Source organism: Nerophis lumbriciformis, linkage group LG16, assembly GCF_033978685.3.
Source record: "Nerophis lumbriciformis linkage group LG16, RoL_Nlum_v2.1, whole genome shotgun sequence".
NCBI lineage: Eukaryota > Metazoa > Chordata > Actinopteri > Syngnathiformes > Syngnathidae > Nerophis > Nerophis lumbriciformis.
In genome coordinates this window covers 19,875,398-19,889,598 of record NC_084563.2, presented here as the reverse complement: position 1 = coordinate 19,889,598, position 14,201 = coordinate 19,875,398, and the positions used below count along the sequence as shown (strand labels likewise).

The following is a 14,201-nucleotide window of genomic DNA, read 5'->3' as shown; positions in this document are numbered from 1 at the left end:
AAACGTACAAAAAGTCCACATCATTACGTGTTTTTTGATATGTTTTAGTTTCTTTCTCTAATAAAAATCAAAAAGGTCTAATTTATTATTGCAACACACAGCGAGTGATCGCCTCAAAGCAACACAGCAACTTCAATTATTCATTTGTCGACATGTCCTATTTATTTTCCCCTTTCCTATTTTACCAAGTGATACAGCAACTTACAGCAAAGTAAATATGACTCATTTTCACTCACCATTTCTGTTTAATTGTATATTTTCTTACATAAATTGTATTATTTTTGTGTGTATTTTTAATTATTTTAACAGTAATCTCTCACTAAGTTACGCATACTGAAAACAATTTAACTGAAAAATCTAATATGGGAGGCACTTTGACATGTTTATGACTTTTCAAAAATGTGTATGAAAGTAAAAAATATATATGTTTTGTGTTATTAATTTGTCAATATTTCAGCCTTTTTTCTTGTCATTCTTTTAGCGTAATTATTTTTCCATTTCCTATTCAACAAAGCAATACAGCAACTTCAATCTGTATATTTTACCTTTAAATGTAACATATTGTGTAATGTAAACATATTTGTTTATTTGAAACAGCTAAAGACTGTTTGTAATGCATGAAATGCAATAAAATGAGTTACATAACCTTTTATACCTGATGTTTCAAATTTGATACACACATTTTCTTAATGTATAACAGTCATTAATTATTCTTTATTTAAAATTTTAAAGGACAAAATATTGTATCATTTTGAGAAACCCTTGCAATAATGTACAAAACCCAAAACCAGTGAAGTGGGCACGTTGTGTAAATGGTAAATAAAAACAAAAAAACAATGATTTGCAAATCCTTTTCAACTTATATTCAATTGAATAGACTGCAAAGACAAGATACTTAATGTTTGAACTGATAAACTTGTTTTTTGCAAATAATCATTAACTTAGAATTTTATGGCAGCAACAGATTGCAAAAAAGTTGTCACATGTGCATTTTTACCACTGTGTTACATGGCCTTTCCTTTTAACAACACTCTGTAAATGTTTGGGAACTGAGGAGACCAATTTTTGAAGTTTTTCAGGTGGAATTATTTCCCATTCTTGCTTGATGTTCAGCTTAAGTTGTTCAACAGTCCGGGGTCTCCGTTGTGCTATTTTAGGCTTTATAATGCGCCACACATTTTCAATGGGAGACAGGTCTGGACTACAGGCAGGCCAGTCTAGTACCCGCACTCTTTTACTATGAAGCCACGCTGTTGTAACACGTGGCTTGGCATTGTCTTGCTGAAATAAGCAGGGGCGTCCATGGTAACGTTGCTTGGATGGCAACATATGTTGCTCCAAAACCTGTATGTACCTTTCAGCATTAATGGCGCCTTCACAGATGTGTAAGTTACCCATGCCTTGGGCACTAATACACCCCCATACCATCACAGATGCTGGCTTTTCAACTTTGCACCAAGAACAATCCGGATGGTTCTTTTCCTCTTTGTTCCGGAGGACACGACGTCCACTGTTTCCAAAAACTATTTGAAATGTGAACTCGTCAGATCACAAAACAGCTTGTACACATCTTAGATGAGCTCAGACCTGGCAAAGCCTGTGGCGTTTCTGGGTGTTGTTGATAAATGGCTTTCGCTTTGCATAGTAGAGTGTTAACTTGCACTTACAGATGTAGCGACCAACTGTAGTTACTGACAGTGGTTTTCTGAAGTGTTCCTGAGCTCATGTGGTGATATCCTTTACACACTGATGTCGCTTTTTGATGCAGTACTGCCTGAGGGATTGTTGTTTTTTTTTACCATTTACACAACGTGCCAATTTCACTGGTTTTGGGGGTTTGTAATGAAAGACAGAATAGCCACTAATGGTCATGCAGAAAGCGGAAACGAGCTTTCATGATACAATGCTCGACAATGCAGCAGCGATCCGGCGTGTGCACTCGTGTTGCGTGTCACTGAGCAGAAAATAAACTCGTGTGTTGCTGCAGGGTTGCACACTTCAGCAGATACACAAAAAACACAAAAGGTCACCCTCTACTATTCTAAAAGTTCTCTTTTTTTCAAGTTTACAGCAAAACCTTTGATCAAATGACACCTGATGGCCGACTGAATAAAATAGAGGATCTTTGACCGTGTCAAGGAGGATCTTTGGGCAGCCGTGCGCGACCTTTTATATGTTTACTGACAACATGCTGTGTGTGCAGGAGGATCCTGTTGGACTGCTTAGAAATGTTATTTAAAAATACTTCATTTTTTCCTTCTTCAGGCGACCGTTTTGATGAGGGGGAGAAGCGGCAGCAGCAGAAGATGCTACAGAGGTGAGCCGCTGAGGGTATTAGTGCTCTTTAGCTGTGCTTTTATTATGCTAATGTGCTGTGAGGCTTCCTCAAAGCGGGCTGATACTGTACACACCATGACTTCTACAGCTGCAGGCGTACCTAAAGAAGTGGCCTCTGTCACTTTGAATAGTCAATATGCAGGAACACCCTTTGCAATGTGTCTCCTCCCACTAAGCACATTTTATATGTGTGTGTGTCTGTGTGTGTGTGTGTGTGTGTGTGTGTGTGTGTGCTTGTATTTCCACCCTTCTTGAGACATCAACAAGGAAAAGTAGCTTCCCTATGAGGAGGTGTGAACAAGTTAGGACATAAATCATGGTCCCAATACGGAAAACCATTGCATCTAATAGAGAATGTCTCATTAGCACCCCTGGTGGTGAAATCTATCAAAATGAGGGTGGTCCCAAAAAGGAGGGATTTTTTCAAATTGACTGCGTGTTGGTTTTAAAAGTGCTCCCCCTCTGGTCAACATATGAAATAACAAGTATGTAAAAAATTAAGATACGCCCCCTTTGGCCAAAATTAATTAAAACATTTTTAATAAATATGTATACAGAGACATACTGTAATAACTTGAAGTAAATGATAAAGATTAAAAAACAATTACTAACAAAAAAAAACAAAATAAAAAAAAACAACTAAAAGCAGTCTTTTTCTCACAATTTCTCATATTCTTTCTGTTTCTGTAATATTGCAATATTTTCTCGGAAAATTATTACTTTTTTATGTAAAATTATTACTTGTTATTGCAAAATGGCGACATTTGTCATACAAAATTCTGACTTCTATCACAATTTATTTTTGTTGTTCTTGTAAAAACTTTTGAGTAAACTGATGACTTTTGTCCTAATTTTGCCAAGTAAAAGTCTGATTACTATTATGATGTTGCCAAAATGTTTAAGTTTTCTTATAAAATTGTGACTTTTGTCGAGTAAAATTACGACTCTTTTCATGAAATTGCCAACATTTTAAGCTTTTTTCTTGTAAAATTGCGACTGTTATTGAGTAGAATTCCAACTTTTATCATAATATTGCACAAATGTTCAGTTTTTCTTATAAAATTTTGACTTGCGTTGAGTAAAATTACGAATGTTATTGTAATACTGCCAAAATTTTTGTTTTTTTCTTGACCTTTTTCTTGTGAAATTCCAACTAATTTTTCACTACAAGCTTTTTTATATTTGCATAGTATGTATACATTATTAATGTTGTAAATAAACATCTTTATATATCTACAAAGGGTGGTCCCAAAAGGAGGGATTTTTCAAACTGCCTGTGTGTCGGTATTAAAAGTGCTCCCCCTCGGGTCAACATATGAAATAACAAGTGTGTGTAAGAAATTGAAATGCGCCCCCTTTGACCAAAATTAATTAAAAAATAAAAATAAATATGTATATAGAGACATACTGTAATAACTTGAAGTAAATAATGATTAAAAACCAATTACTAACAAAAAAAATTAATAAAAAATGAACTAAAAGCAGTCTTTTTCTCACAATGTGTCGACTTGTTTCCTATAAAATTGGGAACAATTTCTTATATTCTTTCTGTTTCTGTAATATTGCAATATTTTCTCGTAAAATTATTACTTGTTAATGCAAAACGGGGACATTTGTCATACAAAATTCAGACTTTTATCACAATATTTCCAATTTTTTTGTTGTTCTTGTAAAATAGTGACATTTTTCGAGTAAAATTATGACTTTTGTAATAATTTTACAAAAAGTATTATATATATATGTAAAGTATGCGACAAATTATTTTGTCGCATACTTTTGTCATAATTTTGCCAAGTAAAAGTGCGATTATTATTATGATGTTGCCAAAATGTTTAAGTTTTCTTATAAAATTGTGACTTTTGTCGAGTAAAATTACGACTCTTTTCGTAAAATTGCCAAAATGTTAAGCTTTTTCTTGTAAAATTGCGACTGTTATTGAGTAGAATTCCAACTTTTATCATAATATTGCACAAATTTTCAGTTTTTCTTGTAAAATTTTGACTTCTGTTGAGTAAAATTACAACTTTTATTATAATACTGCCAAAATTTTAGGTTTTCCTTGACCTTTTTCTTGTGAGATTCCAACTCATTTTTCACAACAAGCTTTTTATATTTGCATAGTATATATATGTTATTAATGTTGTAAATACACATCTTTATATATCTAGAAAGGGTGGTCCCAAAAAGGAGGGATTTTTCAAATTGACTGTGTCGGTTTTAAAAGTGCTCCCCCTCTGGCCAACATATGAAATAAGTATGTGTAAGAAATTGAAATGTGCCCCCTTTGACCAAAATTTATTTAAAAAAATAAAATATGTGTATAGAGACATATTGTAATAACTTGAAGTAAATAATGAAGATTAAAAACCAATTACAAACAAAAAAACAATAATAAAGAACTAAAAGCAGTCTTTTTCTCACAGTGTCGACTTTTTTCTATATAAAATTAGGAACAATTTCTCATATTCTTTCTGTTTCTGTAATATTGCAATATTTTCTCGTAAAATTATTACTTTTTTATGGAAAATTATTACTTGTTAATGCAAAATGGTGACATTTGTCATACAAAATTCTGACTTTTAGCACAATATTGCAATTTTTTTTGTTGTTCTTGTAAAATAGTGAAATTCTTTGAGTAAAATGATGACTTTTGTCATAATTTTGCCAAGTAAAAGTCTGATTATTATTAGGATGTTGCCAAAATTTTTAAGTTTTCTTATAAAATTGTGACTTTTGTCAAGTAAAATTAAGACTCTTAATCTTGCGACTGTTATTGAGTAAAATTCCAACTTTTATCATAATATTGCACAAATGTTCAGTTTTAATAATAATAATCAAATGCATATGCATTTCGATTAATCATGATTAATCACAGGTTATTACCCGCGTGCATAATGTAAATTAATTTTTAAAAAGCGGCCCTCTGAAAGCAGCCATTACTGCGATGTGGCCTTCAATGAAAATTAGTTTGACACCCATGATTTAAATAGTTTATATTTGACCTGCATTTGTCAAATATATGCAAATTAATAAAAAATGTAATCTATTTTTAATGTCCTTTTTTTTTTTTTTTTAATAAACAAGCAAATTTACGGAGCCCTTAAAAAAATGTTTGTAATTTTTTTTTTTTTTTTTTTTTTTTTTTTTTTAGACATGTATCTTATGAGACATTTTTTAAATTTTTTTATAACTCTATAAAAAAAATTTAAAATTTTTAAAAAATTATAAATAAAAAAAATCCCCCATGTCCTTTTAAGGGCTCCCTACAAATTAAATACATGTCGTTATTTTTTTTTAAACTAGAAAATGACTAGTTAATTTTACTCAGACTGTATAAAAAATGGAGTAGAGCTCTGGACACAAACATGTTCCTGCTGCGTACTTGCATGCCAGCAGTGTTCTCCAGTCACATACCACAAAATGACGTCATGGGTAGTCGGGAGGGGGCGTGGCCACCATGCAGGCATACAAGAAGAGGGGGAAAGGGTTGGTAAAGAACCTGAGGAGGAGAAGCAGATACTCGACTGCTCGGAGGAGGAGGTTCCTTCTGTCTCCTGGTTAATGTTTCCTCCCTCTCTCTCCCCGTCTCTCGCTCGCTCGCCCTCCTGCTGTGCCGCTTTTCAACGTCCACAGGAATTAGTGGAGCTTTTTGGAAGAGAGAAACTGAGGATGCTCCGCATGGAGTGCAGCAAAAGTGGGCTACTGTAGGTGCAAAGAAGGTATGGAATATCTCTTGTTTTGGTGTGAATACATGCAGTATTGTGTTGATTTGTATGAGTATTAGCGTGCATGGAACTCCTATTGTATGCCTGACTTTAATGATCACTAATTTTACTTACTCCTTTTATTATAAATAAATGTTTCATAATATCGTAGTGCTTACACTGATCGATGTACATGTAAACATTTGAATGATCGGACTAGTAATTAGTAATAATTATACTTCTTTATAATGCAGATAATTAGATGAAACTTGCAATATATGTTAAAAAATGTTTTTGTTGCATTATGTTAACTAATTGTACTTTGTTAGACTGTTATGTATATATATATATATATATATATATATATATATATATATATATATATATATATATACATATATATATATATATTTATTTGTAACTATTGTCGTTATTTATTGATAGCTAGACATACATGTAACGTATTCTTATTTAGACATCTATAGATTATGTTAAAAAAACATTTATTTTGTTGCATTATGTTAAGTAATTGTACCTTGTTATACTGTAATATATATATATATATATTTGTAACTATTGTCGTTATTTATTGATAGCTACACATACATGTAACGTATTCTTATTTAGACATGTATAGATTATGTTAAAATATTTATTTTGTTGCATTATGTTAAGTAATTGTACTTTGTTATACTGTTATATATATATATATATATATATATATATATATATATATATATATATATATTTGTAACTATTGTCGTTATTTGATAGCTAGACATACATGTAACGTATTCATATTTAGACATGTATAGATTATGTTAAAAACATTTATTTTGTTGCATCATGTTAAGTAATTGTACTTTGTTATATTGTTGTATATAAATTTGTAACTATTGTCGTTATTTATTGATAGCTCGACATACATGTAACTTATTCATATTCAGACAAATATTGATTATGTTAAACATTTATTTTGTTGCATTATGTTAAGTAATTGTACTTTGTTATACTGTTATATATATATATTTGTAACTATTGTTGTTATTTATTGATAGCTAGACATACATGTAACATATTCATATTTAGACATGTATAGATTATGTTAAAAAAACATTTATTTTGTCGCATTATGTTAAGTAATTGTACTTTGTTATACTGTTGTATACAGTATATATATTTGTAACTATTGTTGTTATTTATTGATAGCTAGACATGCATGTAACTTATTCATAATTAAACATGTTTAGATTGTTGATGCAACAAAATAAACGTTTTTTCTGTTAAGTAATTGTACTTCTTTGTACTTTTTTACATATATACGTGTAACTGTATTGTCATTATTTCTTAGTAGCTAGACAAAAAGGAAAACATGATAGGACTTTTTTAAATGACATTATTTTGACGCATTATGTTATGTATTGGTACTTATTTGTACTTTTATACATATGTATTTGTATCTTTATTGTCATTGTTTCTTGATAGCTAGTACTCATGGTTAGACTTTTTACATTATGTAAAAAAAATACTTTTATTTTGTTGCATTATGTTAGGTAATGGTGCTTTGTTATACATATATATATATATATATATATATATATATATATATATATATATATACACACACACACACGCACATATATATGTATATATATATATATATATATGTGTGTGTATATATATGTATGTATATGTATATACATATATATATATATGTACAGTATATATATGTAGTGTATATATATACTATACTATTAAAAATTGTCATTATTTATTGATATATAGACATGAATGTAAGCTTTTTTAGATTATGTAAAAAAATACTTTTATTATTATATATATATATATACACACACATATATACGGTATATACATAAATACAGTATATATATATATATATATATATATATATATATATATTCCGCTCTAACCCGGTGTTGAGCACTGTATAATGGATAAACCACAGAAACCTCGACTATGTATATGTATATATATATATATATATATATATATATATATATATATATATATATATATATATATATATATATAAACTATTGTCATTATTTATTGATAACTGGACATAATTGTAACATATTCACAATTAGACATGTTTAGATTATGTTAAAAAAATATTTTATTTTGTTGTATTATGCTAGGTAATGGTACTTTTTTTTTACAGATATACTTGTAATTGTATTGTCATTATTTCTTAGTAGCGCGACAAAAATGAAAACAGGATTGGACTTTTTTTAAATGGTATTATTTTGTCGCATTATGTTAAGTAATTGTACTTCTTTGAACTTTTCTACATATGTATTTGTATCTATTTTGTTATTGTTTCTTGATAGCTAGTACTCATGGTTAGACTTTTTTAGATTATGTGAAAAAATACTCTAATTTTGTTACATTATGTTAGGTAATTGTACTGTTATACACACACATATATATATATATATATATATATATATATATATATATATATATATATATATATATATATATATATATATAATATAAACATGTCTAATTATGAATATGCTACCTATATGTCCAGCTATCAATAAATAGTTACAAAAAACAAAAACAAAAACAAAAAATATATATATATATATATATATATATATATATATATATATATATTTATTTATTTATTTGTATTTTTTTTTTTTAATGGACTAGAAAGTTTCCATTTTTTTTTCACTTTTTTCCACTTCATTTTGTAAAAGAAATGTTGGGTTTTTTGTGTATTTTTGAAAAATGACAACCGGCTTGGGGTTTTCTCTCCCTTGCAGAGACTTTTTGCCGCTCTTTCAATGTGGGCTCCAGTCCTGTCCCTCACGCCAGGCTGAAATCCTCCAAGGTCAGGACCTCCGTCATGGCGGCCCTGCTCCTCGGGCTGCTGCTCCTCGTCTTGCAGTCCCCCACCGTGCCCTCCTCGGTGGCCCTGGATCCCGACGGATGGCACCCGTCCACGGACAACGGAACCGGGGTGCACCTCGACGGGACGACGCAGCAGCTACCGCGGATCATCATCATCGGAGTCCGAAAAGGCGGCACACGAGCGCTCATCGAGATGCTGAGCTTGCACAGTGCGGTGGCGGCGGCGCAGAACGAGGTGCACTTCTTCGACTGGGAGAGCCACTTCCAGAAGGGTCTGTCGTGGTACCGCAGCCAGATGCCCTTTGCCTTCCCCCACCAGTCGACGGTGGAGAAGACCCCGGCGTACTTCACCTCCGCCAAAGTCCCGGCGCGCATCCACCAGATGGACCCGGGCGCCAAACTGCTGCTCATCCTCAGGGACCCCACGGAGCGAGTGCTGTCGGACTACACCCAGGTCTTCTACAACCGCCTGCAGAAGCACAAGCGCTACCAGCCCGTCGAGGCGCTGCTGGTGAAGGACGGCGAGATCAACCTGGGCTACAAGGCGCTCAACCGCAGCCTGTACCACGTGCACATGCAGAACTGGCTGCGCTACTTCCCGCTGGAGAGCGTCCACGTGGTGGACGGCGACCGCCTCATCCGGGACCCCCTCCCCGAGATGAAGGAGGTGGAGCGCTTCCTGGGGTTGGAGCCGCAGATCAGCGCCTCTAACTTCTACTTCAACAAGACCAAAGGCTTCTACTGCCTGAGGGAGCACGGGCGCGAGCGCTGCTTGCACGACTCCAAGGGCCGAGCCCACCCTGGCGTGGCCCCCGTCGTCCTGCAGAAACTCTACCACTTCTTCCAGGAACCCAACAGGAAGTTCTTTGAGCTGGTGGGGCGAACGTTCAACTGGAAGTGACCCCGAATGTATTTTTACACGAGGTGGTCACTTTCTTTTCTACTCAGCGGTCAAAGAGCAGCTAATTCAGCGCACCTGAAGGACGTCTTTCACTTTCACTTTCACTTTCACTTTCACTTTCTGGAGAGAGGCCACACACTTAACCTTCAAAACTTCACTTGAATTCATCCTGGGTTCGGATGATTATTAGTAAGAGCCTACAAAGGAGAGACGTTTGGACCATCCATCCATCTATCCATTTCTACCGCTTGTCCCTTATGGGGTTGCGGGGGGTGCTGGAGCCTATCCCAGCTATTTTTTTAAGTAGCAGCAGACTGAAAAAACAAGTTGACTTTATATTTGTTTGTGTTTCATTGTGGTCAGGTTCAAACACTGATGACATCTATTAAACAAGACAAGAAGCAAGGAATTAAACAGAGACAGAATTCAATTTGCTCAAATGAGTGAGTGAGTGAATTATATTTATATAGCGCTTTTCTCTAGTGACTCAAAGCGCTTTTACATAGTGAAACCCAAAATCTAAGTTAGATTTAAACCAGTGTGGGTGGCACTGGGAGCAGGTGGGTAAAGAGTCTTGCCCAAGGACACAACGGCAGTGACTAGGATGGCAGAAATGGGATCGAACCTGAAACCCTCAAGTTGCTGGCACGGCCACTCTACCAACTGAGCTATTCCGCCCCAATTGAGGAGAAACGCGTAGACACTGTACCCTTATACAGTGTTGTCCCACGCTCTGACAAAAGGTTGTATGCCTCCTCTTTTATTTGGACTTTCCCTGATTACATGGCAACAGCTGTTTCTAAGGGAGGGGGGTCGTAAACAGCCATCGCCTTTCTTACAAAACAGTTCAAAGAAAAGGTCGTATAACAGTTAGGCCCTGCCTCCTCTCCGCTTTGTAGATCTCGGGCAAAGACAAAATCTTCCTGTTGATTACAATACATCAAAGAAACCGACGCCTTCATGTCCCATCCTACACAGTGGAGTTTTACAAGCCTTCTGCTTGGTAGGATCAAAGACAGCTTTTGTCCTCTCGCAGGGCGAGCTGAACTCAATGTAACACAAAGTTTTGTGATAACTTAGATACAATTATTCTGACACATTGTATCCATTACACCACATCCAATTGTAGTTACAATCCGCAAAGTATGTGAAAATACGTCTAAACCTCACAAAATGCCACAAATTCAGTCGGCCATTCTGAATATTCCGCTCTGAACACCTCCGGTAAAGTCCGTAGATTCTACGTCAGTGTAGTAACACTTCTGCACTCTGACCATATTATTAGAGCAGTCATACTGGAAATATCGGAAATAGATATGTGCTGTTTATCATTCACAATGTTTATGTAAGACAAGAACACATATGCTTGGCTTTTTCTATGCATTCTAAATCGTAAATAAATAGCTAACAATTGAGTGAACAGATGGAGGGTCCTCGGTTGCACTCATTATACTCTCTAAAAACATCCAGAAAGCACCAACAATACCCCATTTACATGTCGTGACCTGAAAATGAACCAAATGTGAGTGATATTGTTATTATAAGTGCTAACGCAGACAGACTATTTTAGGGGCGCATTGATAGCAGTGAGCTAGATAATAATTAATGCGTCTCTCACCTGCTAGTTGAAAAATGTGGCCATGGACCGACAGGCTGGTCCACTTTCACATCCCCGAGACGGCGAAATAAACCCCACAAGACGCTTCCTGCAGGAACTTTTTTTTTTAACCCTTTGTGAGGAATTGCGATTAAATCTTCATCTCAACGGGATTATGTGAGCGCCACATCAGTCGGCATCCCAGCGAGAGTGGAAATATTACAGTAAGTGTTTGTTTTATTGTAGTTTCTTAAGGTTAGTTTGTAATGTTTTGCACCTAGCAATGCTGCTAATGCTACAGTGTCAGAATAAAGCTACATCCGGCTAGCGGTCGGTTTCTGAAACATATTGCTCATCTTTTTTGTGTTCGGGCTCAAAAATATACGTTTCTGGATCATAATTTTTCCAAAGTAATCATCAAAGTCTGCTTGATTAAAGTTAAAGTAGCAATGATTGTCACACACACACTAGGTGGGGCGGAATGATTCTCTGCATTTTGACCCATCACCCTTGATCACCCCCTGGGAGATGAGGGGAGCAGTGAGCAGCAGCGGTGGCCGCGCCCGGGAATCATTTTTGGTGATTTAGCCCCCAATTCCAACCCTTGATGCTGAGTGCTAAACAGGGAGGTAATGGCTCCCATTTTTATAGTCTTTGGTATGACTCAGCAACCTACCGGTCTCAGGGCGGACACTCCAACCACTAGGCCACTGAGTAGCATTGTTGTTGATGGGGAAGGGATCTGTGGTTCCTCCTCTATGTCACGGATCACGTGACTGGCTTCCTCATTATCTCTCAAAATGGCTCGGGAATCTCTGTGAGATTGATACTATTTTGATCATATCTATGTGCTCGCAAACTTTGGAAGTCTTTTGGTGTCATAAATCATATATATATGATAATAGCTTCGATATAGAGGCAACTTGTTTTTCCACTTTTCTGCTACTTTATATTTGCTGGATTTTTTTAAAAAATGAAAAAAATATTTAAAGGATTTTTACGGAGCCCCTAAAGGGACATGAAGGAATTTTTCATTTTTATAATTTTTTTTTATTTTTTTTTATTTTATTTTTAGATATGTATCTCGTGGGCACTATTATAAAATTATTAAAGAAAAATTAAAAATAATTAATAATTATTATTTTTAATTTTAATTTTTTTAGACATTTTTAGACTTTTTTTTTTTTTTTGACTTTCTCGTGTGCACAAGATACATGTCTAAAAAATTAAATAAATAAATTTAAAAAAAAAAATATTTCCCCCATGTCCCTTTAGGGGCTCCGTAGATTTTGGTGCAATAACAATAATAATAATACTGACTACTACTATTCTTACTATTGTTAAAGATTCCCCCCGCCCTACTAAGCTGTTATTTTGACATTTTGGGATATTTACACATCATTTCACAAAACAAACCACAGGTGTCTAAATTTGTCCACTGAAAAAATCAAACCTTGTTGTGAAAACCCTGTTTTCTGTAGCAAAAACAAAAAATATGCAACATTTTCCCCAAAACATATTTCAAAGTAGAATATTTGATGTGAAGTAATTGGAGCCCTAAAAAGGTCAATAATTCATTAACAACAATGATTTTGATTCATTATTATTTTTTGAGTTTGTTTTAAATCTTAGTGATCCAAAAGGAAAAGGGTGGAATGCCATCTTCGGGTTGGGGAGGAGACTCTGCCCCAAGTGGAGGAGTTCAAGTACCTCGGAGTCTTGTTCACAAGTGAGGGAAGAGTGGATCGTGAGATCGACAGGCGGATCGGTGCGGCATCTTCAGTAATGTGGACGCTGTATCGATCCGTTGTGGTGAAGAAGGAGCTGAGCCAGAAGGCAAAGCTCTCAATTTACCGGTCGATCTACGTTCCCATCCTCACCTATGGTCATGAGCTTTGGGTTATGACCGAAAGGACAAGATCACGGGTACAAGCGGCCGAAATGAGTTTCCTCCGCCGGGTGGCAGGGCTCTCCCTTAGAGATAGGGTGAGAAGCTCTGTCATCCGGGGGGGAGCTCAAAGTAAAGCCGCTGCTCCTCCACATCAAGAAGAGCCAGATGAGGTGGTTCGGGCATCTGGTCAGGATGCCACCCGATCGCCTCCCTCGGGAGGTGTTTAGGGCACGACCGACCGGTAGGAGGCCACGGGGAAGACCCAGGACACGTTGGGAAGACTATGTCTCCCGGCTGGCCTGGGAACGCCTCGGGATCCCCCGGGAGGAGCTGGACGAAGTGGCTGGGGAGAGGGAAGTCTGGGCTTCCCTGCTTAGGCTGCTGCCCCCGCGACCCGACCTCGGATAAGCGGAAGAAGATGGATGGATGGATGGATGGATGGATCCAAAAGTTTCCCAGTCATAAAAAATATACATACATACCGTATTTTTCGGACTATAATTCGCAGTTTTTTTCATAGTTTGGCCGGGCTCCAGTGCGATTTATATATGTCTTTTTCCTTCTTTATTATGCATTTTCGGCAGGTGCGACTTATACTCCGTAAAATACGGTACATCATTTTTTTTTTTTACTTTCAACACTTTAATCTCAAAATCAACTTCGGATCTATCCATCACTTATGAGTTTTTATTTTTGTTTGTTTGTTTGTTATGCCCTTTTTGTCATATAAACACACAACATATGCAATTATTTTCCCCAAAATATTTCAGAGTGGAATATTTGATATGAAGGAAATTGAGCCTTGAATAGGTCAATAAATAACAACAATGATTTTGATTCATTATTATTTTTTTAGCAATGATAGTTTTTAAGAAAAAAAAACTGTCT

General features: G+C 35.3%; 1 protein-coding gene and 1 long non-coding RNA gene across 2 annotated transcripts in view; both read left to right on the top strand.

The window, feature by feature from the left end:
- Positions 1-2,500, top strand: part of LOC133617377 (uncharacterized) — a 203,270-nt gene extending 200,770 nt beyond the window's left edge. The window contains exon 3 of the long non-coding RNA XR_009816993.1: positions 2,266-2,500. This is a non-coding gene — a long non-coding RNA (uncharacterized lncRNA). The remainder of the gene's footprint in view (positions 1-2,265) is intronic.
- Positions 2,501-5,854: 3,354 nt separating this feature from the next.
- On the top strand, positions 5,855-12,601 carry hs3st1 (heparan sulfate (glucosamine) 3-O-sulfotransferase 1). Its single transcript, XM_061976757.1, has 2 exons — positions 5,855-6,056; positions 8,837-12,601. The coding sequence occupies exon 2, from the start codon at positions 8,920-8,922 to the stop codon at positions 9,823-9,825; it is 906 nt and encodes a 301-aa protein (XP_061832741.1). The 5' UTR covers positions 5,855-6,056; positions 8,837-8,919; the 3' UTR covers positions 9,826-12,601.
- The last annotated feature ends 1,600 nt before the right edge of the window (positions 12,602-14,201 follow it).

Bases quoted from the DNA above. Each gene is read 5' to 3' on its own strand.
- hs3st1 (XM_061976757.1), top strand. From the start codon at position 8,920: ATGGCGGCCCTGCTCCTCGGGCTGCTGCTCCTCGTCTTGCAGTCCCCC.